Source organism: Aptenodytes patagonicus, chromosome W (assembly GCF_965638725.1).
Source record: "Aptenodytes patagonicus chromosome W, bAptPat1.pri.cur, whole genome shotgun sequence".
Classification (NCBI taxonomy): Eukaryota; Metazoa; Chordata; class Aves; order Sphenisciformes; family Spheniscidae; genus Aptenodytes; species Aptenodytes patagonicus.
In genome coordinates this window covers 17,079,121-17,106,185 of record NC_134981.1, presented here as the reverse complement: position 1 = coordinate 17,106,185, position 27,065 = coordinate 17,079,121, and the positions used below count along the sequence as shown (strand labels likewise).

General features: G+C 40.4%; 1 protein-coding gene across 1 annotated transcript in view; it reads left to right on the top strand.

Annotated features, from left to right (window-relative positions):
• The first annotated feature begins 664 nt into the window (after positions 1–664).
• LOC143172070 (nuclear pore complex protein Nup155-like) overlaps positions 665–27,065 on the top strand; it is a 37,712-nt gene continuing 11,311 nt past the window's right edge. Inside the window, exons 1-22 of the mRNA XM_076361305.1 lie at positions 665–846; positions 1,784–1,921; positions 2,262–2,358; positions 3,498–3,568; positions 4,178–4,270; positions 5,119–5,285; positions 5,740–5,845; positions 6,405–6,478; positions 6,788–6,879; positions 7,014–7,111; positions 7,205–7,357; positions 8,260–8,360; positions 11,768–11,938; positions 19,373–19,483; positions 20,413–20,507; positions 21,147–21,235; positions 21,935–21,997; positions 22,106–22,256; positions 23,104–23,170; positions 24,091–24,209; positions 24,420–24,523; positions 26,389–26,522. Of these exons, the coding sequence (XP_076217420.1) occupies positions 711–846; positions 1,784–1,921; positions 2,262–2,358; positions 3,498–3,568; positions 4,178–4,270; positions 5,119–5,285; positions 5,740–5,845; positions 6,405–6,478; positions 6,788–6,879; positions 7,014–7,111; positions 7,205–7,357; positions 8,260–8,360; positions 11,768–11,938; positions 19,373–19,483; positions 20,413–20,507; positions 21,147–21,235; positions 21,935–21,997; positions 22,106–22,256; positions 23,104–23,170; positions 24,091–24,209; positions 24,420–24,523; positions 26,389–26,522 (2,430 nt within the window). The 5' untranslated portion in view covers positions 665–710. The remainder of the gene's footprint in view (positions 847–1,783; positions 1,922–2,261; positions 2,359–3,497; positions 3,569–4,177; positions 4,271–5,118; positions 5,286–5,739; positions 5,846–6,404; positions 6,479–6,787; positions 6,880–7,013; positions 7,112–7,204; positions 7,358–8,259; positions 8,361–11,767; positions 11,939–19,372; positions 19,484–20,412; positions 20,508–21,146; positions 21,236–21,934; positions 21,998–22,105; positions 22,257–23,103; positions 23,171–24,090; positions 24,210–24,419; positions 24,524–26,388; positions 26,523–27,065) is intronic.

The window sequence follows — 27,065 nt, the reverse complement described above, 5'->3', positions numbered from 1 at the left end:
CAAACAAAATCCGTGTATGTTTTAATAACTCTGATCCATATGGTCTTACCACAATATCACATCAGGCTCGCAGTATAAAATATCTTTGACACAGTTGTCATAGGGACACCCCCACCCCACCCCCAAGAGCTACAGTGACCACCTAGCAGAGAAACAGGCAGGGAACCACCCAGGGTCACACAACACTGCCAGGAACCGCTTCCCGCTGCTCTCCTTGAGCCTGTCCTGTGCCTTTGCGGGCCCGCGACAATACACTGCGCCTGGCGCTCGGATGGCCCGCAGCGATAGCGCGGCGACCCGCCAGGTCACAGGGCCCATCGGTGAGGCAGCGTGGCCCCGACGCGGCAGTCAGCCTACCCAGCTTCAGCAGCTCCCCTCCAGCCACGCTCAATCCCCAGCCCCAAGAGGCGTTGTCTGTCGCCTCCCACTAGAACCCCTTTTCCACGCAGGCCAACCAAGTACCGCCTGGAGGCAATCCCTACCCGGCACTCCGGGCTGCCATGACACCCACCACCCCACTGCACTCGTCGTCGTCACCCCCGCCCCGCCCCGCCCCGCCCTCCTTCCCGCCAGCGGAAGCGGTAATCGGCGCAGCGGGACTACGTCACACGCGCAAGGCCTGACGGGATTTGGTGGGGTGCGGAGCAGCGGGTAGCGAGTTCGCGCCTTCTGGCCATGCGTGGAGCCTTCCCTAACCCCACCCCCCCACTATGCCCGCCGCCATGAGCCCCGCGGCGTTCACCGCGCACGAGGTGCTGGAGATCGCGGGCTGCATTATCGACCGGCAGATCCAGTATGATCGCTGCTACCCGGACCTGTCTGAGCTGTTGGCGGTGCCGGTGCCTGGTAAGGAGCACTCGGTGGTCCTCTGCCTCGGGCTCTCGTCGCTTCAGCCGCCCCGGTGCGCTCGCCGCCCCGCGGCTCCCTGCAGGGTGGCCTTGGTCGGCACTTTGAGTGACTTTTATTTGTCTATAGCTGTATGTTACATGTAGTTATGATGTATGGTATAGCTTTTCTCAAGCATTTGTTTTGTTTTCCTTGAAACATCAAGACAGCATTTCCTACTTCATTGGTGCCAACTGTCTGGCGAAGTGGGCTGTGAAGAGGTACTCTAGAGCTGTAGGTGACCTAATCAATGTATATCCAGCAGGTATCAGGATACAAGTAAAGAGTGTCTGTTTTCTGTTATGATATGATGTAATGTGTATGGCTAAAGTGTAGCTGCCCTAGCAGCATCATGGATACACATCACATAAAATAATGGGTGTACATGGGTATTTTGACTTCATACTGGGAGCACAGATCAGCTTTTCTAGGTGAAGGAATATGCTCCTGGCTTGTTCATGTGGCATATTTAATGTCTGGCCATACAATGAAAAAAGGGCTGGGGAGTATCATGGAAAAAATGGTGTAAAGAGTAGGCTGGGGGGCAGATGAGTTATCGTAAGAGTTTGTTTGCAAAACTGTTTGTTCATGTCTGATTTGAGATTTAGATTTATTGTTTACGGTCCTGCTTCTACAGAAGCCTTTGTTCACACATATCTTGTGAGTAGTGGTATTCATATGCTTAAAGTCTTTGCAGTATCAAGACATGTTTTTCTGCATAGTCTGAAGGCCTGTGTTATTAATCTAAATTAAAATGAGAAATGCGCATTAGTCTAATTTAGATTTCACAGATTAGGAAATAATCAGGTAAAGATAGAGAAAGAGAATATAAACATTTTTTTGTAAATTTCTAATCCTTTATAGGAAGTCTAATCTTTGTTGTTGTTCTTAATTGCAGGTAGCCCTACTGTTTCTGGTATGTCAGATATGGATTATCCTTTGCAAGGACCGGGTTTGCTGTCAATACCTAATCTTCCAGAGATCAGCTCAGTCCGCAGAGTCCCACTTCCCCCAGAGCTAGTGGAGCAGTTTGGACGTATCCTGATGAAAAATAATGTGTTAGGTCGTGTAAATAATAATATTAGAAATGAACTTTTTTCTTTCATAATCTTTTTTTCCCTGATCTTTCTGTTAGACTCCCAAAAATGAACTTTGATATTGTTCATGTTCCCTTCATAAGGCTCCAAGTGGTAACAAGGTCTATTTGTGTAGAGTTGCTGGTGGAATTAGTTTCTGTATGAAGAACTTTGAATGTTTATGGTACATAGTTTGTGTACTACTATATATAAAGTAATATTATTTTTTAAAGTGCTCCAAAGGGGATTTTGCCTTTGCTAGCTGAAATGCATTTAGTCCTTACATCAGCAGTGCTTCAGATATGCAGTGCAATTGTATGATGGGAGTATTTTCAGAAATCAGCAGAGCTTGGCTAACCATCGACAGTGACATTTTTATGTGGAACTATGAAGACGGGTATGTAGAGAACACATTCCCAATGATATTTTATTGGTATTATATCGAAATTAGGCGATTGCAGTAGTGAGAGATTGTTTACTGGTAGCACAGAGGTGTGCTATTCAGTTTAACTTATCTTGATTCCTTTCAGGTTTTACTGAAATTTTTGAATAAGTGTTTAAGGATTTTTAAGAGTTAGTAATACTGCTGCCAAATAATCTAGAGATGGAAGAAAGGAAAATGCGTTTGCTTAGTTAGACATATCTAATATCCTAAAGTTATTGCTGTGTTTATGCTAGGGCTTTGATTATGCCAAAAAGTAGAAAAAAATTATACTAATTGCCTAACTTTTCTAAGTAAATTTAGTAAGTACACTGATGCATATACAGTGGTCAGTCATTCCCACAATGGTAAGTAATATGGCCTTAGTACTTTGAAGTATTGTGATTGAAGCTCTCCTGCCTAACTTATTTTAAGGATGCATAAACCCGAAAATAATTTCGTTATCTTTTCAAATAGCAGTGATATGTTTATAATTTGCAGGTTTGTTTCCTTATTTGTCTATATAGTAATAATTCTTTTAGTAGGAATTGCTTTATACATATTCTTGCATTTCTTAAGAAGATTAAAGTTAAGATTGTGCCTCACATAGCTCCACTCCATACGTTTATATTGTGTTACAGTGCATTAAATACATTCACCAAATAATACAACACTTCATGGTGTTAATCATAAGGTACTGGGGAAGAGGTTGGGGTTTTTTGACTTAGATATATTGTATTTTTTTCCCATGAAAAATAAGTTCCTCCCTCTTGATGTTAATCAGCATTGCAGATGCTGCATTGTGTAATTCAGAGTAGACTGTATGAATTAACAGAATCAAAAAATATAAAATACTGCAGTTGGGTTTCAGGTTTGAAACTCCACTATAGGGACTCTCAAGCAGCTCAAATGATTGTATAGTTTTGCTGTGAAACTTCTCTGGCATTCCATTCTGCTGGACCTGCTTTTGCCCGAAGCAAAATGTATAGATGGCTTCCGAATGTTACAATAAGTATTAATTTTTAAAAATACAGTATCTGATTTTGTTTGCTTTGTTATTCTGTGATACTATGTGACAAGTTCTATGCAGGTTTTTTTTTCTTGTTTGTTGACAGGGGAGATCTGGCTTATTTTGATGGCCTTAGTGAAACTATTCTTGCAGTGGGTCTTGTAAAGCCAAAGGGAGGTAAGGAATATATGACTAGTGACTAGAATTAGGCAGTTACTGAACCTTCTATATATGTCTTTTTATATATGCATATGTAAAAATCTGTGTTTTATGTGCGCATATATATATGCAAGATATATGGGGTTTTTTTTGCTTTTAGAAACATGAAATTAATTACAAGCCAAAAATAATGTATAGTTTAACAGTCATTTACACTGATGAGCTTGTGTTTTTTTGCCACATCATACTCTAAAGTTTGTACTGTTTATAAATTTACACATTCAAGTGATAACTGCCATGAGATCCTGATTTTTAGCCCTCCCAGTTCTTTTGATAGCTACTGCTTACATAACATTGAAATCAAAGTTGAATCGGCAGTAGGGTTGAATTTAAAAGAAGCACATTTATAAGAAAAATGTCATTTTAAAGATCCTGTATTTCATGAACTGGAAGCTGAACTGCTGACTCATACTGCTTTCTAATTCTAGTGTTTCACAGATCATTAGGTCTTAAATATGACTTCCCTCTAACCAGCTGATGTGTCTATCCAAAGAATACAGTGGATATCTCATTGTGAGTTTGAGAGGTTGGCTGCAAACTAAAATCTAATTTTCTTCCCCTCTTTAGGTATATTCCAGCCTCATGTACAACACTTACTTGTTCTGGCTACCCCCGTTGATATTGTGATTTTAGGGCTCAGTTGTGCTAATACACAAGCAGGTAATTCTCTCTCCTCCTCCTGCCTCTTTTTAAGTAAATTAAAGAAGCTATTAGGGTAGCATTCACAGTTGTGCATTAACAAGTATATTTATATATATTTATATATACTTTTATATATATTTTATTAGTAGCCATTTGAAAAAAGAAAAACAAGACCATATGGTAAGCCCCTTGCTAATTTTTAAATCACGTTACAGATGGGGTCAAATAATTTTTATGGGGTGTGCACCTGCTGGATCCTGGACTCCCATAGGAGCATTGAGTTGTATTATTCACGTTTAACATAAAAAAAACCAACTTTTAAAATAGATACTCCTGTTAATTAAGCAGCATGTTAGAGAAGGAGATGAGATGGGCATGAATCTTGAAACTTAATGAGTTCATTAACCTCGTTGGCATTTGTATTCCAACCACAGAAATTGAGAACCTGATACCATTTTTTTAATGCCATATATATTAACAGAGAAAATACACAATTGTTTTGAGAAAGTGAGAGAATTACAATCTTTTGCTCTCTTTTGATACTCTCTTGATGTGAAATAGAAATGTAGAAATCTGTGGTTTAGACTTGTCGGGATTTAGAGGAGATGACAATGTATGAAAATGAAAAAACATTATATTTCCTTACTTGGAAACTTATACAGAGAATTTTCTTTAATTTTTTTTAAAAACAGAAGATTTGTTACTCTGCAGTTCACTTTGGAGTATAGCTATTCCAGAATGTGTTTAGTAATTATGAAATTTGCTGTAATCTTTCCTGTTTTCTGAAATGCTTCTAATCACAGACCTGTAATATTTATTAAAACAACCTAAAAACTGAAGAGGATTTATTTATTTATTTATTTAAGGTACTGGATCACTCAATGACAATATGTCTGGCGGAATGCAGCTGCTACCAGACCCTCTCTATTCGCTCCCTACTGACAATACTTACATTCTGGGAATAACATCCACTGATAATGGGCGTATCTTTTTGGCTGGAAAGGATGGCTGCTTATATGAAGTAGCTTACCAGGTGATTATAGGTTTTACACACAAGCATTTTTCATTGTTTCATGGTTGTGGGGTCTAGGCACTAAGAGCTTTAAAACATGTCAGATTTGCCATCTTCTTTCTTCCATAATTATGTTGCATGGCTTATTTGCACAACTGCTCTGATGTCTTAGCATAGATGCATTTTCTTTGAAGAAGTAGTAATTATATGAGGAATAGCAATGCAGCTTTGGTCAACTTCAAAAATAAAATTAAAATCATATCTTGCACCCTTTTTTCATGTAAAATTTTCCTTTTAATGATCACCTACTGCTTTCAATTGAATAATATATGCTTCACTGAAATCAATGGTGTGTAGTTAGATTTTTACTTGTTTTCATACTTGTCCTGTTAACGACTTTTTAAATATAACTGCTACTTTGTTTTTTGTTTTGGTTTGTTTTTTCTTTCAATGCTGTATCTGTTTTAAATTGTAGGCTGAGGCAGGCTGGTTTAGCCAGCGCTGTAGAAAAATTAATCATTCAAAGAGCACGCTGTCTTTCCTTATTCCTTCATTGCTACAGTTCACGTTCTCAGAGGATGGTAAGTACTGATGTTAAAGACTTACCCAATAACTTAATGTAACCTTTTAAATAATACTACCAAGAAGTTAGACTGAATGGTTTCCTCGTTACATGCATATAGTTATTGTCAATGAAACTTGCAGTGGTTGGTGATTATGAAAATCAGGTCGCTTGTTTGTGCGTCTAGGTCAGGATATAGATACCAAAGCCTAAAAAGTTTGACATTTATGACTAAAGTTAGTGTTCTGTAGTACAAAATTAATATGTGCTTAGTGGGATCACTGGAAACAGTAGAATCTTTAAGTAAATAATTTTACCCTGTTTCACTGATTAGTGAAACATTAATTTGAAATTATTATGCAATTTCTTGCTCGTTTTTTGTTTTTTTGTTTTTTGTTTACTAATAATTGTGTGAAATTGTTTGCTGTTTTAAAACCCTTCTGGTAGGAGTCCTGTGTGGGACTCCTGCAGTTTTTGTTAACTTGCAATTAATTATTTTATAGATATTCTGTCTTAAACTTGTTTTCACCAAGTCCAATGTTGATTTGTTGCTTCTTCCTTTTGTTCCCACTCCTCAGATCCTGTAGTTCAAATCGCCATTGACAACTCTCGAAATACCTTATACACCCGCTCAGAAAAAGGAGTGCTGCAAGTATGTGACTTATTCTAATGACTGTTGGCTATGTTACTAATGTGTATATAATTTTTTAAGTTTTCCTCAGTACCTGGGAATTCTCTGTAGGTGTGTCAGGATATTATTCTGGTTTATCTTTCCCTAACACAGTATGTGTTTAAGACCTAAAATACTTTCTTCTGAGGAAAGAGTAGCCTTTTGATCTTCCCCTCAATTATATGGAAACATGAGGATGGAATAAAAATAGAGTTTGAGTTGCTGCTTGATAGGTGAGGCTGTATGAATTAATTCAACTGTAAATCACTAAGCTGTATTATTATATTGCAGGTTTACGATTTGGGACAAGATGGTCAAGGAATGACCAGGGTTACTTCTCTTTCACAAAATGCTATAGTTTCTGCTGCTGGAAGCATTGCCAGGTATATTTATAAGTATAATGTAAGAGGATTCCTGTAAGGCCAATAGTTTCACAGTACATTTTTGAAGAATGTTATTTGCTTATTTCTTTGGATTGAGAGCATATGGGGTTTGTTTGTTTGTTTGTTTGTTTTAGAACAATAGATCGTTCTGTATTTAAGCCTATTGTTCAAATAGCAGTGATTGAAAATTCTGAATCCATATACTGTCAACTACTAGCAATCACACATGCAGGTAAGAAAGCAATGCTAATTGCCCCCCTTTTAAACTGATAAACAGCATCTGCACAATTTAACAAAATTATGACCTTTTTTCCCTTTTGTTCAGGTGTCCGACTGTATTTTAGTACTTCACAATTTAAGCATCCAACAGCTCGTCCCTCTATGTTAACCTTGGTTCATGTCCGTTTGCCGCCTGGATTTTCAGCTTCTTCTAATGTGGAGAAGCCCTCAAAGGTTCACAGAGCTATTTATAGCAAAGGTAAGCAGTGGAACACAGCTCAGATGAGTTTGTTTGTTTGTTTGTTTGTTTGTTTGTTTGTTTTTGTGACAGTCACTATCGTACTATTTTACATTGGCAAGTTTGAAGCAATGGGAATGACTGAGAACTAAACGTGGCTTCTGCGTGTTAATGGGAGAGTTCTTGGAAGTGGAAAGTTGTCATTTTTCAGAATTTAGTTCTTCTGCAAGGTACAGTGTTTGAGCAGAGAACTCTATTCATGTGTTGATCAACCTTTTCTTCTTGCAATTGCTAATCTCTCCATAAAATAGATTTAATGTGGAGCAAATTTGCCTATATGTCTAGCCACGTGCGATTACTTCTGGAAAGCAGGGGATAGAATAGGCTTCTTACCTGTTCAGTGCCTCTCATCTTTGCCGAGTTTACCAAGTGTGCTGACTGTTGTTTATTTTTAAACTCATTTAGTTACTAATACCACATAAGCTACCAAACAGCTGCCAGATGGTTCCAGCTTTATGTCACTTCTGATTGTAGGCTGAATTTTTAAGTGCTGTAGAAATGCAGGGAGAAACATCTCTATGTTGCTGACCCTTTTAGTCATACATACTGATTTTTATCCTTGAAGTCATTTCCGGATGGTTTGTTTTTCATCCAGGACCTGTTTAAACATCTCATTTTTGAGGCACGTTCTACCTATTTTAGGCTCATTTTTGTTTGTACCTTTCAGAGTAGATGGCAAGATGGTGTTAAAAGTGACCTCCTGAAGAACCCCATGACATACAAACTCAGGAGATGTTATTTGCTGTTCAAATTGTATGATGAGGACTTAAAGATTGATTTTTACTAAATAAGGAATTAATGAATTTGCATCTAATGCATGGTTATTGCTTCTAATACAAACTTAATATCGCTGTTCTTGCTAGGGGTCCTGCTGATGGCAGCTTCAGAAAATGAGGATAATGACATCCTGTGGTGTATCAATCATGATTCTTTCCCTTTTCAAAAGCCAATGATGGAAACACAGGTGCTACAGTAAACTTTTATACAATTTTGATGGATTATAGATTTTTTTTTTTTTTTTTTTTCTTTCTTTCTGATAATGGATACTTGAATAATGCTATCTGAAAGAAATGGGTAGTTCACAGAAAACTTCCATGAGGAGTTTGGAAACACAAAGCTACTAATCAATATACTTCAAAGAAAAAAACCCCAAATTTTTCTTAGTAGGCGTTTTTGTCAGTGAATGGGAACTGATCTCTTAGTAGGAATTCCCAGTTCAGCCATGTTTTCTAGCTTGATGCAAGCTATGTTTCAAAAGCAATTGCCTTGACTTCTAAGATTTGACTTCTAATTAACATATTTGAAAATATTGTTGTCTATAGCATGCTGCATATTGTGCACAAGCACATGAAAACATGGTCCCCAGTCCATAGTGTGCTGACTGTTGTTGAATTTTAAACTCGCCCAGTTGTGTAGGGATGGGGTCAGGAAGGCCAAGGTGCAGCTGGAGCTGAACTTGGCAAGGGACGCAAAGAATAATAAGAAGGGCTTCTATAAGGTATGTCAGCCAGAAAAGGAAGATCAAAGAAAGTGTACCCCCCTGATGAACACGACGGGCAAACTGGTAACAACAGACGAGGAGAAGGCTGAGGTACTCAACAACTTTTTTGCCTCAGTCTTCACTGGCAATCTCTCTTCCCGCACCTCTCGAGCGGATGGACCTCAAGGCAGGGACTGGGGGAGCAAAATCCCTCCCACTGTAAGAGAAGAACAGGTTCGAGACCACCTGAGGAACCTGAACATACATTAGTCTATGGGACCCGACGAGATGCATCCCAGAGTCCTGAGGGAATTGGCTGACGTAGTTGCCAAGCCACTCTCCATGATATTTGAAAAGTCATGGCAGTCAGGTGAAGTCCCTGGTGACGGGAAAAAGGGAAACATTGCACCCATTTTTAAAAAGGGTAGAAAGGAGGACCCTAGGAACTACCGACCTGTCAGCCTCACCTCTCTGCCTGGGAAGATCATGGAACAGATCCTCCTGGAAGCTATGCTAAGGCACATGGAGGACAGGGAAGTGATTTGAGACAGCCAGCATGGCTTCACCAAGGGCAAGTCCTGCCTGACTAACCTAGTGGCCTTCTAGGATGGAGTGACTACATCAGTGGACACGGGAAGGGCTACAGATGTTGTCTGTCTGGACCTCTGTAAGGCCTTTGACACGGTCCCCCCCAACATCCTTCTCTCTAAACTGGAGAGGTATGGATTTGATGGGTGGACTGTTTGGTGGATGAGGAATTGGTTAGATGGTCACATCCAGAGGGTAGTGGTCAACGGCTCAATGTCCAGATGGAGATCAGTGATGAGTGGTGTCCCTCAGGGGTCCGTATTGGGAACAGTATTTGATATCTTTGTCGGGGACATGGACAGTGGGATCGAGTGCACCCTCAGCAAATTTGCAGATGACACCAAGCTGAGTGGTGCGGTTGACATGCCTGAGGGACAGGGATGCCATCCAGAGGGACCTGGACAAGCTCAAGAAGTGGGCCCGTGTGAACTTCATGAGGTTCAACAAGGCCAAGTGCAAGGTCCTGCACCTGGGTCGGGGCAACCCCTGGTATCAGTACAGGCTGGGGGATGAAGGGATTGAGAGCAGCCCTGCCGAGAAGGACTTGGGGGTACTGGTGGAGGAAAAGCTGGACGTGAGCCAGCAATGTGCGCTTGCAGCCCAGAAGGCCAATCGTATGCTGGGCTGCATCAAAAGAAGCGTGGCCAGCAGGTCGAGGGAGGTGATTCTGCCCCTCTACTCTGCTCTGGTGAGACCCCACCTGGAGTACTGTGTCCAGCTCTGGAGCCCTCAGCACAGGAAAGACACGGACCTGTTGGAGCGGGTCCAGAGGAGGGCCACGAAAATGATCAGGGGGATGGAACGCCTCTCCTATGAAGAAAGGCTGAGAGAGTTGGGGTTGTTCAGCCTAGAGAAGAGAAGGCTTTGGGGAGACCTTACTGCAGCCTATCAGTACTTAAAGGGGGCTTATAAGAAAGATGGCGGCAGACTTTCTAGTAGGGCCTGTAGTGATAGGACAAGTGGGAATGGCTTTAAACTAAAGGGGGGTAGATTTAGAGTAGATATAAGGAAGAAATATTTTCCGCTGAGGGTGGTGAAACACTGGAACAGGTTGCCCAGAGAGGTGGTGGATGCCCCATCCCTGGAAACATTCAAGGTCAGGTTGGACGGGGCTTTGAGCAACCTGATCTAGTTGAAGATGTCCCTGCTCATTGCAGGGGGGTTGGAATAGATGATCTTTAATGGTCCCTTCCAACCCAAACCATTCTGTGATTCTACGATAGTAGTGTTCATTGACGAGGATAAAATTTGGTGAAGAAGATTGTTTAAAATACAGGTGCTAGGGACTTTGGGTTTCTTTATTTAAACAGATATGCTATGTCTTCATTAAATTTCAAACATGATTAATCTCTTCATTATTTCACTCTTTCTTTTCTTTTTTCCTGATTTTCTTTTTCCCAGTTGTTACATAAGTGGGTTTGTAGGAGAGGTTTGGAGGGGGTTAGTTTCCTTATGCGTCAGTTCAGGGAGAACATTCCTTGCGTTCCAGCACTGAAGGAAATCTGGAGTCTTCTGCTGAAGTAGAGGAATGACCTGTCAAAAAATAGTATTATTGCAGGAGCAATGGTAGAGTTGGAGTGAATGGAGAGACTATAAGTTAAAAGTTTCAAAGTAAGGTTTTGATTTATCTGCCATTTTAATAACTTACAAAGGAGATTTGTTACTCCGTCTCCCTTCCCTGCAAAAACTTACACATAAATATCCCCAGTGCTGACCTCTCTTTTTTCCAAGGCATTTGACAGTAACAGACAGCTAGATTTCCCAAACAAAACTGCAATCTGTTCTTGAGCAGCGGTTTTTTGTTAGCATACATAGTTTTCTGGAACGTCTTCACTACCATACGTCTTTTCTTGAGTTATATTTAAAGTACTGCTGCCAACCATGAAAGTCTTGTAAACCCTTATGATTCAGTTCCAGCATTTTTTGTTTTTTTAATAATAAATAAATAAAATTTGGTACTTACTTCTCATATGGTTAACAGATTGTTGCTGTTTATATTGAAGCAGCACTAAAAGATCCCACTTTGCAAGTTGTTTTACATTTAAATACAAAACACTGTCCCTGTCGCCCAAAAGAAGCAATATATTCTCTGTCTCCTAAAAGAAGTAGTATATATAGCTGTAAATTTGGTGGTAATCTTCTGTTAGACAATACAAGAACTTGCTTATGTTCTTTGGGATTTCTTATGTCAAGAGTAGTTTCTATTCTGTGTAATTTTAAATTGTAAATAGTAAAATATCACCGTGGATGTACAAAATCCATGTCTGTTGCCAAACTTTGGATAATATCTATCTGTTGTTCAGATGACCACCTGTGTTGATGGACACTCCTGGGCTCTTTCTGCTATCAATGAATTTAAAGTTCAGAAGATTGTAACACCGCTAAATGAAGACATTATTCCAATAACTGATTCTCCTGTTGTCGTGCAGCAACACATGTTGCCACCTAAGAAGTTTGTTCTGCTTTCAGCCCAGGTGAGTATTACTTTTCTTAATACAGGAAATCAGAAGAATAAATATAAAGTTGGAAGACTGATCTAAACCTGTAAATGTTTATTAATTTTTAATACGTTTTTAGGGTTATATTCTGAACATAAAAAGGAATAAGGGAGAAGATTGCTGAAACCATCTGTACCTATTTTAAATTTACTCAAAGCTATTGGGCCAGCTTCTCTTCCACAGTGTATTAATCGTTTTTGTTGGCCTCACAAGACCCTTGTAGATAAAGATCATCTGAGAAGTTCTTTTAACCTTGGTTATACTCATGATTATGTGAAGTTGAAACAGACACGGGCTGCCCAGAAAATATAGTTTGAGTAAATATTGTTGGCAATTGAAATTTGAAAAAATAATTTCTTCTTTCTCATAGAAGAAGTCCCAAAAGGGTTTTTTGAAAGGGTTTTAAAAAACAAAACACACAAAAGAAAAAAGAAATTAACTTCCCTACTTTTCTTTTCTGATTACATTTGGCAATATTTTAGGGCACTTAATATCTTAACCAATAGGCAATTTTAAAAAATGTTTAATCATTAATGTCTTGCAACCTTGTCCTGGTTTCGGCAGGGATAGAGTCAATTTCCTTCCTAGTAGCTGGTACAATGCTGTGTTTTGGATTTAGGATGAGAACAATGTTGATAACACACTGATGTTTTAGTTGTTGCTAAGTAGTGCTTACACTAGCTAAGGACTTTTCAGCTTCCCATGCTCTACCGACTGAGAAGGCTGGAGGTGCACAAGAAGCTGGGAGGGGGGCACAGCCAAACTGGCCAAAGAAACATTCCATACCATGTGACGTCATGCTCAGTACATAAACTGGGGAAAGCTGGCCGGGGGGGCCGCTGCTTGGGGACTGGCTGGGCATCGGTCGGCGGGTGGTGAGCAATTGTACTGTGCATCACTTGCTTTGTGTATTATTATTATATTATTATTATTATTATTATTATTAATTTCAATTATTAAACTGTTTTTATCTCAACCCACGAGTTTTTCTCACTTGTGCTCTTCCAATTCTCTCCCCCATCCCACCGGGGGTGGGGGGAGGAGTGAGCGAGCGGCTGCGTGGTGCTTAGTTGCCAACTGAGGTTAAACCACGACAGTCCTTTTTGGTGCCCAACATGGGGCTCGAAGGGTTTGAGATAATAACAGATTAACCGGAGTGTATTAAGGAACTTATATCTGTTAATAGTTGTGGGTCACAATGTTGGTTTCTCTGTTCTCGATATTGATTTGTATAATCTGCATCGTGCTCCTTTCTTTGCTGTACATGTTAAAGATTGGTGTTGGGTTTTGCAGTTTGCTGTGGTCTGCAGTGATTGGTGATGTCTCGTTTGTGAGGTTTGTTTTTAGAACATTGACCTTGGTGTTAGTGTGGTATGTAAGTTTTGCAATGAAGCCGTTACTGTACCACGGATACCATTTCGTGGAGGCAACTAGCAATTACAGTGACTTTTCTGAGAGTTTTTTTACGGAGGAAATACAGAATGGCAGTGTCACTACCTTCTTCTATGATGTTTCCTCCTTCATTACAGTAACTTTTCAGTATTTTGAACATCCTTGGGTAGTTAAGATACTTCTATTGGTATTTCTGGGGAATATTGTTTCGGTTTTGTCTAAAGTTGGTAAGCAATTTAAGAATATCATCCAGAGATCTGCCCCAAGGCTGAATAGTTATGAGTGGCAGGGTGTGTGGGACAAGATGGGCAAGTACCTAGGCCAATGGGCACCCCCAGTGTTTTGGAACTTCACCCCTGAGCAAGTGCAGAATCCTGAAAAGTTAGTAGAATATTTGGACAAAGTATGCTGTCACCCTGGCAACTCCAGAGAGATGCAGATCATTGCAACGTGCTGGGGCCTGGCCCATGCCTACCGAGCCCTGTTCAACACCATTCAGTACCCTCAAAGGGAAGAGAAGGTCTCTGGATCTGACGATAAAACGACACGCACTGCGGCCACTCAGACCCCGGCGAGAGGCCCTGCGGCCACTCCGACCCCAGCGACACGCCGTGCAGCCACTCAGACCCCGGCGACACGCTCTGTGACCGCTCCGACCCCAGCAACATGTTCTGCAGCCACTCAGACCCCGGCGACAGGCCCCGTGGCCACTCAGACCCCAGCGACAGGCCCTGCGGCCACTCAGACCCCGGTGACACACCCTTCGACTGAACCAAAGAACCAGCCTGTGCCGGTATCAGTCGCCCCTGTACACAAGAAGAAATTCTGGAAGCAGAAGTTGGCTCGCTTAGTAAGAGAGGAAGAAGCTTTTTCTAAAAGGGAAGCAGAGGAAGAAGTGTACAAGACAGACGACCCTGGAGAAGGGCCATCACGAGGACAGCAGGAGGAGAGCCGGCCACTGATTGGGGAGGAAGAAGAGGAAGAACTCATAAACGAGGCAGTGACCACCCGATCTCTATCCCTGAGTGAGCTGCGAGATATACGAAAGGATTTCAGCCGTCGTCCAGGTGAGCATATTGTCACCTGGCTGCTCCGATGCTGGGATAATGGGGCCAGTAGCCTAGAATTAGAGGGTAGGGAAGCCAAGCAGCTGGGATCCCTTTCCAGGGAAGGGGGCATTGACAAAGCGATTGGAAAAGGGACATGAGTCCTCAGCCTCTGGAGGCAACTCTTGTCAAACGTGAAGGAAAGGTATCCCTTCAAGGAAGATGTCATATGTTGCCCAAGCAAGTGGGCCACCATGGAGAAGGGTATCCAGTTTCTGAGAGAATTAGCTGTGCTGGAGGTGATTTATGGTGACCTGAACAATGAACAACTATCCAAAGATCCGGATGAAGTCAAGTGCACACGACCCATGTGGCAGAAGTGTATAAGGAGTGTATCATCATCATACGCCAATTCATTGGCAGTGATGACCTGGAAAGATGGAGAGGAACAAACGGTGGATGAACTGGCTAGTCAACTCCGGCAATATGAGGAAAGTCTCTCTTCCTCCCTCGTCTCGGCGGTGGAGAAACTGTCCCGGGAGATCCAGCAACTCGGAGAGGATAGGTCCTACTCCTCACCTGTATGGACCAGTATCTCGGCTATTAGGAGTCAGCGTTCTTTTGCTCGAGAGAGGATATAAAGGGTACACACCACAGGGCACCCTATGGTTTTACCTTCGTGACCACGGAGAGGACATGAGGAAGTGGGATGGGAAACCTACTGCAGCCCTAGGGGCACGGGTACGTGAATTGCAAGGGAAAACAATCACAAAAGGGGGTTCTTCCAGGAAAATTGCTGCTCCAGTTTCCAGCGGGCAGTTCCCCAGACAGAGTAGAAGGGCTGATCTTACTCCTGATCTTAATGAAGAGACTTCTGACTCGTATGTACAAGAAGTGAGAAATGAGTACTGTGATGAGGATTAGAGGGGCCCTGCCTCCAGCCAGGGGGAGGAAAGGGACAACCGGGTTTACTGGACTGTGTGGATTCGGTGGCCTGGCACATCAGACCCACAGGAGTAGAAGGCTCTAGTAGACACCGGTGCACAGTGTACCCTAATGCCATCAAGCTATAGAGGGGCAGAACCCATCTGTATTTCTGGGGTGACGGGGGGGATCCCAACAGCTAACTGCATTGGAAGCCAAAGTGAGTCTAACTGGGAATGAGTGGCAGAAGCACCCCATTGTGACTGGCCCAGATGCTCCGTGCATCCTTGGCATAGACTACCTCAGGAGAGGGTATTTCAAGGACCCAAAAGGGTACCGGTGGGCTTTTGGTATAGCTGCCTTGGAGATGGAGGAAATTAAACAGCTGTCCACCTTGCCTGGTCTCTCGGAGGACCCCTCTGTTGTGGGGTTGCTGAAGGTCGAAGACCAACAGGTGCCAATCGCTACCACCACGGTGCACCGGCGGCAATATCGCACCAACCGAGACTCCTTCATTCCCATTCGTGAGCTGATTCGTCGACTGGAGAGCCAAGGAGTGATCAGCAAGACTCGCTCACCCTTTAACAGTCCCATATGGCCAGTGCGGAAGTCTAATGGAGAGTGGAGACTGACAGTAGACTATCGTGGCCTAAATGAAGTCACGCCACCGCTGAGTGCTGCTGTGCCAGACATGCTAGAACTTCAATACGAACTGAGATAGTTGTGCAGTAGCCCTTGGGCCAGTCCGGGCGGGACAAGATGTAAAAAATGTGCTCTACACCGCAGCCGGGGAGAATGGCCCTACCTGGAGCCTCTGGCAGAAAGCACCAGGGGAGATTCGAGGTTGACCCCTAGGGTTTTGGAGTCGGGGCTACAGAGGATCCGAGACCCGCTATACTCCAACTGAAAAAGAGATATTAGCAGCATATGAAGGGGTTCGAGCTGCTTCGGAAGTGATTGGTACTGAAGCACAGCTCCTCCTGGCACCCTGACTGCCGGTGCTAGGCTGGATGTTCAAAGGGAGGGTCCCCTGTACACATCATGCAACTGATGCTACATGGAGTAAGTGGGTCGCACTGATCACACAACAGGCTTGAATAGGAAACCCCAGTCGCCCAGGAATCCTGGAAGTGATTATGGATTGGCCAGAGGGCAAAGATTTTGGAATATCGCCAGAGGAGGAGGTGACGCGTGCTGAAGAGGCCCCAATGTTTAATAAACTACCAGAAAATGAGAAGCTGATGGGTCCTGTCGTATTGTGGGAAAGCATCGGAGGTGGAAAGCTGCTGTATGGAGTCCTATGCGACAAGTTGTAGAAACTGCTGAAGGAGAAGGTGAATCGAGCCAATTTGCAGAAGTAAAGGCCATCCAGCTGGCTTTAGACATTGCTGACCGAGAAAAGTGGCCAGTGCTCTATCTCTAGACTGACTCATGGATGGTGGCAAATGCCCTGTGGGGGTGGTTGCAGCAATGGAAGCAGAGCAACTGGCAGCGCAGAGGCAAACCCATCTGGGCTGCCGCATTGTGGCAAGATATTGCTTCCCGGGTGGAGAACCTGGTTGTAAAAGTCCGTCACGTAGATGCTCACATACCCAAGAGTCGGGCCACTGAAGAACATCAAAACAACCAGCAGGTGGATCAGGCTGCTAAGACTGAAGTGGCTCAGGTGGATCTGGACTGGCAACATAAGGGTGGATTATTTATAGCTCGGTGGGCCCATGACACCTCAGGTCACCAAGGAAGAGATGCAACATACAGATGGGCTCGTGATCGAGGGGTGGACTTGACCATGGACAGTATTGCGCAGGTTATCCATGAATGTGAAACATGCGCTGCAGTCAAGCAAGCCAAGCGGTTAGAGCCCCTCTGGTATGGAGGACGATGGCTGAAATATAAATATGGGGAGGCCTGGCAGATCGATTATATCACACTCCCAGAAATTCACCAAGGCAAGCGCCACATGCTTACAATGGTGGAGGCAACCACCGGATGGCTGGAAACATATCCTGTGCCCCATGCCACTGCCCGGAACACTATCCTGGGCCTTGAGAAGCAAGTCCTATGGTGACATGGCACCCCAGAAAGAATTGAGTCAGACAACGGGACTCATTTCCGAAACAACCTCATAGACCCCTGGGCCAAAGAGCACGGCCTTGAGTGGGTGTATCACATCCCCTATCATGCACCATCCTCCGGGAAAAATGAACGATACAATGGACTGTTAAAGACTACACTGAGAGCAATGGGTGGCGGGACATTCAAAGATTGGGATACGCATTTAGCAAAGGCCACCTGGTTAGTCAACACGAGGGGATCTGCCAGTCGAGCAGGCCCTGCCCAGTCAGAACTTTTACGTACTGTAGATGGAAATAAAGTCCCTGTAGTGCACATAAAAAATATGTTGGGGAAAACAGTTTGGGTTATTCCTGCCTCGGGCAAAGGCAAACCCTTCTGTGGGATTGCTTTTGCTCAAGGGCCTGGGTGCACTTGGTGGGTGATGCGGAAGGATGGGGAAGTCCGATGTGTACCTCAAGGGGATTTGATTTTGGGTGAGAATAGCCAATGATCTGAATTATGTGATGTTAAGTACTAATTATAGTTATAATAGTTATACTAATGATACTAATAATATTATATGCCATACTAATGTTATTACAATAAGAATCACGCAGACTAATGAAGAATAACTTCAGTGAAACCAAGGAAAGCACAGTGATGATGGTACCAGAACTGACTTCAACATGAAACAATCCAACACCGCACACCATCTCCATTTTTCCTGCCCTGAAAGATTATTATGACAGATGGAGCCTGAAGTCATGGACTAAATGAACTCACCGAACATTTTAGAGGGATGGCCCACAGACTAAGGGAATGATATCTCTGTGTGTGTGTGTGTATATATGTATTGAAAAAAAAAGGGGGTGGTGATTAATGAAAATGTACTGGAAAATGTGAGACTTGAGCATGACGCAGATGGTATAGAATAAGGGGTGGATGTTGTCCTGGTTTCGGCAGGGACAGAGTTAATTTCCTTCCTAGTAGCTGGTACAGTGCTGTGTTTTGGATTTAGGATGAGAACAAAGTTGATAACACACCGATGTTTTAGTTGTTGCTAGGTAATGCTTACACTAGCTAAGGACTTTTCAGCTTCCCATGCTCTGCTGACTGAGAAGGCTGCAGGTGCACAAGAGGGTGGGAGGGGGACACAGCCAAACTGGCCAAAGAAACATTCCATACCATGTGACGTCATGCTCAGTACATAAACTGGGGAAAGCTGGCCTGGGGGGGCCGCTGCTCGGGGACTGGCTGGGCATCGGTCGGCGGGTGGTGAGCAATTGTACTGTGCATCACTTGCTTTGTGTATTATTATTATTATTATTATTACATTATTATTATCATTTTATTTCAATTATTAAACTGTTTTTATCTCAACCCACGAGTTTTTCTCACTTGTGCTCTTCCAATTCTCTCCCCCATCCCACCGGGGGGGGGCAGTGAGCGAGGAGCTGCGTGGGTGGTGCTCAGTTGCTGACTGAGGTTAAACCATGACAAACCTCTAGACTCAACCTGCATTTGTTTAATAGCAGCTGTTTTGTTAAAGGCAGTAATCAGACTGTCTCCAGTAGTTAGTGTGGATGCAGGCGAGATGATTGAATGGAGTTTTACCATGCCCTTGATCCTGAATTCTTCAAGCATTTTTTTCGAGGCAGTTTTGAGGATTTGCAAGATACAGATAGCAAGTATATAAAGAAAAAGAAAGGCTTTATGTTTGTATTGTATGCTTCATGTTAGGCTAATTAACTCAATTGCTGGAGAGTTTATAGCCATTGTAGTATTTTTCCTGCCTTTCCTAGACTCACCAGAGAATTTTCTGCATGTGAATGGGAACTAGGCTTTAGGCACCCTTCACATTACACTTTGATCCAATAGTGCAACAAAGGAAAATTCAGAATGCTGAAGATAAGCATTTTGGGGAGGGAGTGTTGGTATGGCCAGTGTAAAGATAGCTTTATTCTAACTTTGTATTATTTTGGGTTACTTTTAGGGGAGCTTTATGTTTCATAAACTCAGACCCGTCGATCAGCTGCGGCATCTTCTTGTTAGCAATATAGGTGGAGATGGAGAAGAGATTGAAAGATTTTTCAAGTTGCATCAGGTAAGAACTTTTGACCTGTTATGAAAAATGGAAGATTTATAATATATATGTAAATCTAATAGCTTTCTTTAGCATGTGTCCTTTTTTTGTTGTTGTTGCTACAAACTTCTAGTTAACATTTCATTTATCAATTTAAGTATTAGCTTTTCTTCCTGTGTTGTCTACATAAAACAAGATTGTATAATGAGAAATAATTTCTCATTTTATGATATCTAAAAATGGAAGTGTAATTCACTTTCCCTGAAATTCTTATATTTCTTGTACGCAGAAGTATAATGCAGTTTTTTAGTTTAGGAAAGGAGTTAATCTAAGACCAGGGGAGGAAGAGTTTCTAAAAAAGCTAATTTCCTACCACTACAAGAGGTTTTTACATTTTGAAGGCCAGTACAAATGTGTAAACTGGTCTATTCTTTTGTTTAAGGTAAATAACAGACAAGCAGGAAGGAAGCTATCGTAGATTACAATTTTAATTTTACTAGTACTGATTAGTATCTGTAGTGAATGTTCACTGTAATCTATTCTCTTCTGCTTTGATAGGACATACTAAGTGATATTTTAACATGCCATTAGAATATGCAAACCATTATTACTTGTGTAGATTTTTTTTTTCTTCAAACACAATCTTAATTTACATTTCTGTAGAAATTTCATGAATCTTAGTCATAATTAGGTGATAGACATGGAGATTGTTTCCTACCAGTAACCATACTGAGTTTGCAAAAACTGTGTATAACAAAAGCTTACCTGCTATGGTGGGATGCCTCACTATGATTCACTTCCTGTCTATAATTGGGCAGAGCTGATTTCCTTGCCTTTTAAATAAAATGATGCAAAAAGTATTTACTGTTTAGTTATTGACCAATATAAGTTCTGTACATTTCTTATCAACTTGATATAAGCTGCCACAGTAATAGTATAATATGCTCTAGGAGGATCAGGCCTGTGCCACTTGCCTTATCTTGGCCTGTTCTAATGCTGCGTGTGACAGAGAAGTGTCTGCCTGGGCTACTCGAGCATTCTTCAGGTAAGTTTAAATTCTGTAGGTTGTTTTGAATATTATGCTCAGGATCACTACAGCCACTAAATAATCATACAGGCTCTTTAATCATAGAATTATTTACGTTGGAAAAGACCCTTAAGATCATCGAGTCCAACCGTAAACCTAACACTGCCAGGTCCACCACTAAATCATGTCCCTAAGTGCCACGTCTACACATCTTTTAAATATCTCCAGGGATGGTGACTCAACCACTTCCCTGGGCAGCCTGTTCCAGTGCTTGATAACCCTTTCAGTGAAAGGTTAAAAATACTAAAGCATAAGCCTGATTTTGAGAATTGGTAAATTTCTCTTTAAAGCCTGATCATATCCTATATCACTACAGAACTTAAAACGTCCACAAAAAAATTACTTAGTTGTTCATCTAACTTATCTTTGCAATTGCATGCGTTAATGCTTTTCATATAACACTTATTGTTAGTTTTCTTGTGCCAAAAGTATCATACAGTCACAAATATTTTTGAAAAGTTATGCTGCTGTTTTTTGGGTTTTTTTATTCCCCATTTTAAAAGAACCCCAAAATTGCTGTTAATTCTCAAAGACGTGAAAATTAAATGGGCTGTGTATGAAGTGTGAGGAATTTTTGTCTTTGCATGTAAACTTTAGGTATGGTGGAGAAGCACAAATGAGATTTCGGTCAGCTCTGCCTCCTCCAAGCAACGTTGGACCTATTTTCGATTCTCCTGTTCCTGCCAGTGAGTAGCAAGCATTTCATGGTTTTGGACAGCTTGAGTATTCACAGCTGAATCTGAGGCCATGGACAGTTCTGCTCTAGACTCATTTGGCCAAAAAAGCAGACTCAGGATGTCTCAAACTGAATGTCCCAAGTTAACAGTGTTGCTGTAGTGTTTGTCCAACTGTCCTATGTAAAAAAAAAAAAAAAAAAAAAAAAATTAATAATACTAGTTTCTTTCAGTTGCGTGCTTTGAAGGTAAAATTGGTATTCTTTGAAAAGATCTAAATGACTGAAAGTGAGTGCTTTGAGAGTAGGTGCCCATGTCAGGTATGGGAGCAGTCAGAAGATGAAGAACAAGAAAAAGTATGTGGACAGTATTAAATTCAATGCAGGGAACAGATGGTGTGCAATAAAACATGAATGCTGGAAAAAAATGCTTAATAACTGCCATTAAAAGAATCATATCCATTTGGGTCACTTATGGAATGTTGGGTCCGTCAGAAATGAGTGCAATTTGGTCTTTAACTATAACTAAAAGCTGTTGGAATGGATTTGTGGAAGGGTCCTGTATAGCCACTAAATTCTATGTTTTCTAACTTTAAAGTACGTGATTTGAAAACTTTGCTGCTTTTGCACAGGGTTTTTAGGGTTTGTTTTTGGGGGGGGGGGGTAATTAATTTTTTTTAAACAAACTTATTTTATTTCTTTTTCTTTTTAGGTTCCCCCTTGACTGTTGATAGTCCATATCCTAATCCTAGCTTTTTGACAACACCTGGGCAAGGTAAGGACTTCTTTTCCCTTGCTGGAGAAGTGGAGAATTTTTTTTCAACTAGGTTTTTTTATTTGCATCAAAAATAATTGGAGTAATATTTGCCTACCTTTACCTTAGGTTTACAACCTCCTAGTATGTCAACCCCCATGTTTCCTTCTGGGAATTCCATGTCTCACCCTGGTACGTCCATTAGCGGTATGATGGGTCCCGAGATAGTATTTTCTGGAAGACACAATGGCATCTGCATATACTTTGCTCGGATTATAGGGTGAGGTGTTTGTGTAAAAAGAGATTCACTCAATTCATTTCATAGTTTTCTGTCCCCTAATGCTTGTAGGTGGTAAATTCTATCTTAATAGCATTTAAATTTAAAATTAGTAAAGTACACTTATGTTGTGCTTATGAAGTACCTGTTGAATATAATAGGTTCTCTTTATAGCTCTATTAATAATACATTCAGTGAATGGCTAAGACAGGAAAGTTGCTTAGACATTGATCCTGCAATCGAGTGTATATGCACAACTCTGAAAACTGCTGGTTTATTTTTCAATCCTATGAGCTGTATGTTTCCAACTCCTATTAAAGGATGAAACAGAAATGCAGAAGGACTTACAGTATCAAAATCCTGGCTTGAAGTCTTTTCTGTTAACAGCATGCTCAAATCAGAGCAATGAAGCAAGACTAAAGAGGATTCTGTTACTTGGATGTTGGGTCCTGTGTTACTAAACACCCCAAGCAAGAACAGAGCTCTTCATACGCTGGTCATCTCTCTGTATGCTGGTTGGGAAAGAAATATTTATGACACTTGTTTGCCTATATTATGTTTCCAGAGAATAATACTGGCCCATATATAAAATATTTGAGAGCATCAAACTCCACTTGATTAAAGTTTTAAAATTTGAAATTTTGTTAATGATCTATATCTGTACCATTCAGAAATGTTTAATGCTAACTTTTTAATTTGGATGAAAATTAAACATTCAAAAAATTCTTATGTTAGACCATGAAGTCAAAAACATTACCAATTTTTTTCTTAAGAAATTATAAATAGAAGACTTGCAAAAATACTTGCTTAAATTCTTTGGCTTTTAACACAGTACTGTTTTGTGTTGCAGAAATATTTGGGATGGCAGTATAGTTGTGGAGAGAGTTTTCAAAAGTGGCAATCGAGAAGTTGTTGCAGTATGTAAAAGATTATTTTGTATTTTTAAAAGTTCCTTATAGTATGTCTCTTAAGCCCTGTTATAACTTCTGTTCCCAATTATAAACTGATAAGGAGAAAAAAAAAAAAACATAATTGTCATTTGAATGTTTTCTTGATTGCATTTAAGTGCTGCGCTCTTAAATGAGGAGTAATTGTAGATGTTAAAATCTTTTTAAGTTACTATTTTGAACATTACAGTTAGGTTTCTTAAGAAGTAATTTGATATCTGTTGTTAATTGGCAATGGCCAGTTTTTTCTATGTTCATCAATTGCACTTCCTTCATTTCTGCATACACCCTCCAGACAAAGCCTAAAAATAAAGTGCTTTAGTGGGTTAGGATAAACATTGCAGTTATGTAAGGACATCGTATAATTTTCCAGCATCTTCCTGACTAACATCTTTGTGTTTCACTTTTTGTCCACGATCAAAATAACAAAATCTTTTCTGACTTTGGATGTTAATAGAATCCTGAACTGAGTAATTTCGGCAATGCCAATTAACTGCTACATAAGCTTTCCTCCTCCAGTTATAAGGTAACTGGGAGACTTTGGAAGACCTTGGCATTTATACTCTGTGTCTTAGCAATGCTCAATCATTGTTTTAGTTTGGAGTTGGAAATAGTAAAACACAGCTCATTTGGTTATCAGAGGGGCAAACAAAGCATCTTTAATACTGTATATTTTCAGAGGACTACTGCCTCTTCACATATGTGCCCCCTCCTCAATGAGTGTGGTATAATCAATGTTGTGTTCTAGTGATAGCATTACTATTATGCTATTTATGTTTTGCACCCTCTTTGCATTTGTCTTTTTAGTGGCTTTAGCTTAGAATTGTAAACTTTTGGAAAAATGTTTGGAAACTCTAAGCTTTCTGTAAAGAAGTTGCTTTCTGTTGCAGGTCGAAAGCAGTGTTCCATCCCATGTGCTGGAATGTGTACTACAAGAACTAAAAGGTTTACAAGAATTTCTGAATAGAAATTCACAGTTTGCTACAGTAGGAGTCCTCGGAAACCCAAGGTATTATTCATTGTGTTAAATTTACTAGTGGTGTTTAATGTCCAGCTCTTGAAAAACTATCCGGTGCATATCTGTGTTCATTGAGTTGAAGTGTATGTATGGTCTCCAGCTTCAACTATTCAGATGCCAAAAATGAGTTGTTAAATTTAATCTTTAAAAGATTCAGTATTTGTAATCATATTAGCATCTCTTTTTATTTTGGAATTGCAGTTTCAGCACAGCAGCTAATCTCCAACAGAGGCTCCTGGGTTTCATGCGACCTGATGGTGGAAGTTCTCAGCAAGTCCAACAAGAACTCCAAAGGAAATATCATGGTAGGCAATTACTTTTGAACAGGAAGTATCAGAGAATGGTGCATCTGGATGTTGAATTTCTCACTTTTCCTGTTAAAAACCCTGAATAAAAATGCCTTTTTTTCCATACAAATTTGACATTTATCAATATACCATACCCAGTAATAAGTTCTTCAGAAAGAGCACTGTAGTCTGGAAACTAACTTTGCTAGCACCTTGCTTTTGCTTTCATAGCGTATCATAACATTCCATCAGGAGTAGTGCTTCTGCAGTGACATTGATGTGAAGTCATTTACATATGACTGTACAAGAGATGAAGTATATACCCAGAATGAAAACTCAAATCTAAATAGAGGAACATTCCAGTCTTTAGGTTGACTGTGGCAAGAGACTTTGTTTGTTACACACTGCAGATGTTACCTTTCAGTTTGATACTGTAAGCTTTAATATTGCAACTAATTAAAGCAGTCCACAAAGGAGAATACATCTCTGAAGAAAATCTGGATTTCAGCACAATAACATCTAGTGGTCTTGAGCCACTGCAAAACACAAGTTATATCTGTCAATTTATTAAGCTAAAATATAAGTGCTTGAACTTTAAAACACTTTTAAACTTCTCTCTCATACAAAGAATTGTTACAATTCTATGTAGATACGTGTCCTCTTTATCTTATTTTCCCCATTCAAATAATTTTGAAATACAAAACTAGAGTTCTTTTTTTGTTCCTAATGTTCTCCATATTTCAGAAGATTGTTTCATCTCTTCATTACAATACTTAGTAGCTGCATATCTATTTATATTTTCAGGATAGCAATTGTTAAGCAATTCGTTTGTGAGACGAGTTAGTATGTTGTCCAAATACTGTAATGCAAGTTGCCAAAGTTCCAATCACTGAAATGTCTACAAAACTTTGTTTAGAAATCAGAGTCCTGTCACACAGCTCATTTGAACTCATGTCCTCCTTTAGTGTAGCTTTTGCCCAGCACTTGCAGGCAAGTTGGGAAGTGTTGCTGATGTGTATACAGAATTAAAGATGGTTTTGGTCCGTGTGGGTATAATCCTGTTTTTTCATTTCTACTATTTTTTCTGTACAGCTTACTTCCAATAGTGTGAATGTAAATTTAAGAAAGAAAAAGAAAAGTCGTTATGTAGAATTTGGTAGACATTTAATAATTTTATTTTTCATTTTCATGCATTCCAAAGCCAATAAATCATTTTGGATTGCTAAATGACACAATATAGTTATTGCTGCCTTATTTCTGAAATGTAAGCACTCAAAAGTAAAGACATAAATTGTTGCAATTATGTTCCACCCAGGTAATAAGTATGACCATTATATTCTTTCGGTGAATATAATACATCTTACCAGATTTTAATGTTGCTGGTTTTTGGTGTAGTTGTTGTTCCTTTGAAGCCTGAGCTTTAAAGACATTGTAGACAGTGTTGACCAAAAAGGTAATTATAATTGTTCTTTCTAAAAGCAAATACAGGTAATCAAACAAGAAGGGAATATGTATATATTTGTTTTTATTTTATATTAATGATAAATATATTTATAACTTGATTTTTTTTTTCTCCAGAAATAGTTAAAATTTAAGACTGATTATGTAAATTCTGTGCACTCACACGAAGCCATACTTCTTTTTCAGAGAGGACTCCTCCTGTGTTGCATAGTTTGAAATAAATATTAAGAGATGGTATTTGTTTGGGGGAAATGTTAACATGGCACTTTCCTCCAAAGAGAGCTAGACAGCATTAATGAAGAATGGAGGAGAAAAAAATTAGAAGTTTAAGGAAATTGTTATTGTAAAACCTTAAAAATTGACATACTAATTCAAAACATGTAGAACATAGTTACTTATTGACAATCTCTTTGCTTTTTCAGCTGAGGCACAGCTAACTGAGAAGACCTCACTTCAAGGCATCCAGCAGCTTGTTCGCAAAACCTGCCAGGCATTGGCTTTATGGAAATTGCTGTGTGAGCACCAATTCAGTGTTGTTGTAGGTGAGCTTCAGAAGGTATGATCTGAATCATATGATTCTAATTTGTTCATATTTAACGTCTGAATTTCTTTTGCTATTTAGATATTCCCAAAGGGGTATTTAATTCATTGAGAAGCATATTATGAATTTTAAACCACATATAGATTTTTTTTTTTGTGTGGGGTTTTTTTTTTTTTTTAATTCAGGTTGCAAGTGTTTATTTTTAAGAGACTAATGTGTAGTATCGATCTCATCTCCCAATTTTAGCAAATTGGAAGTGTCACTAACAATAGATTTAATTTTACTGACAGTTAATAATGAGTCTGGTTTTATAAACTATGTTTTCACCTTAACCACATTCTGCAAAATGTGTTCTGAAAAGAATGGACCAGTGTTGTCCAACCTAGAGGAATTTACTCTTTGTCTTACTGTTGGTAAAGGTTTAACAGTGGAGAGCAGTAGGGTTGTAGAGACTTCAAACCCTTGCACTTTTGCATAAGCAGGGGTCTAGAATGTATCACAGAATCGCAGAACAGCTGAAGTTGGAAGAGACCTCTGGAGATTATCTGTCCCCCCTGC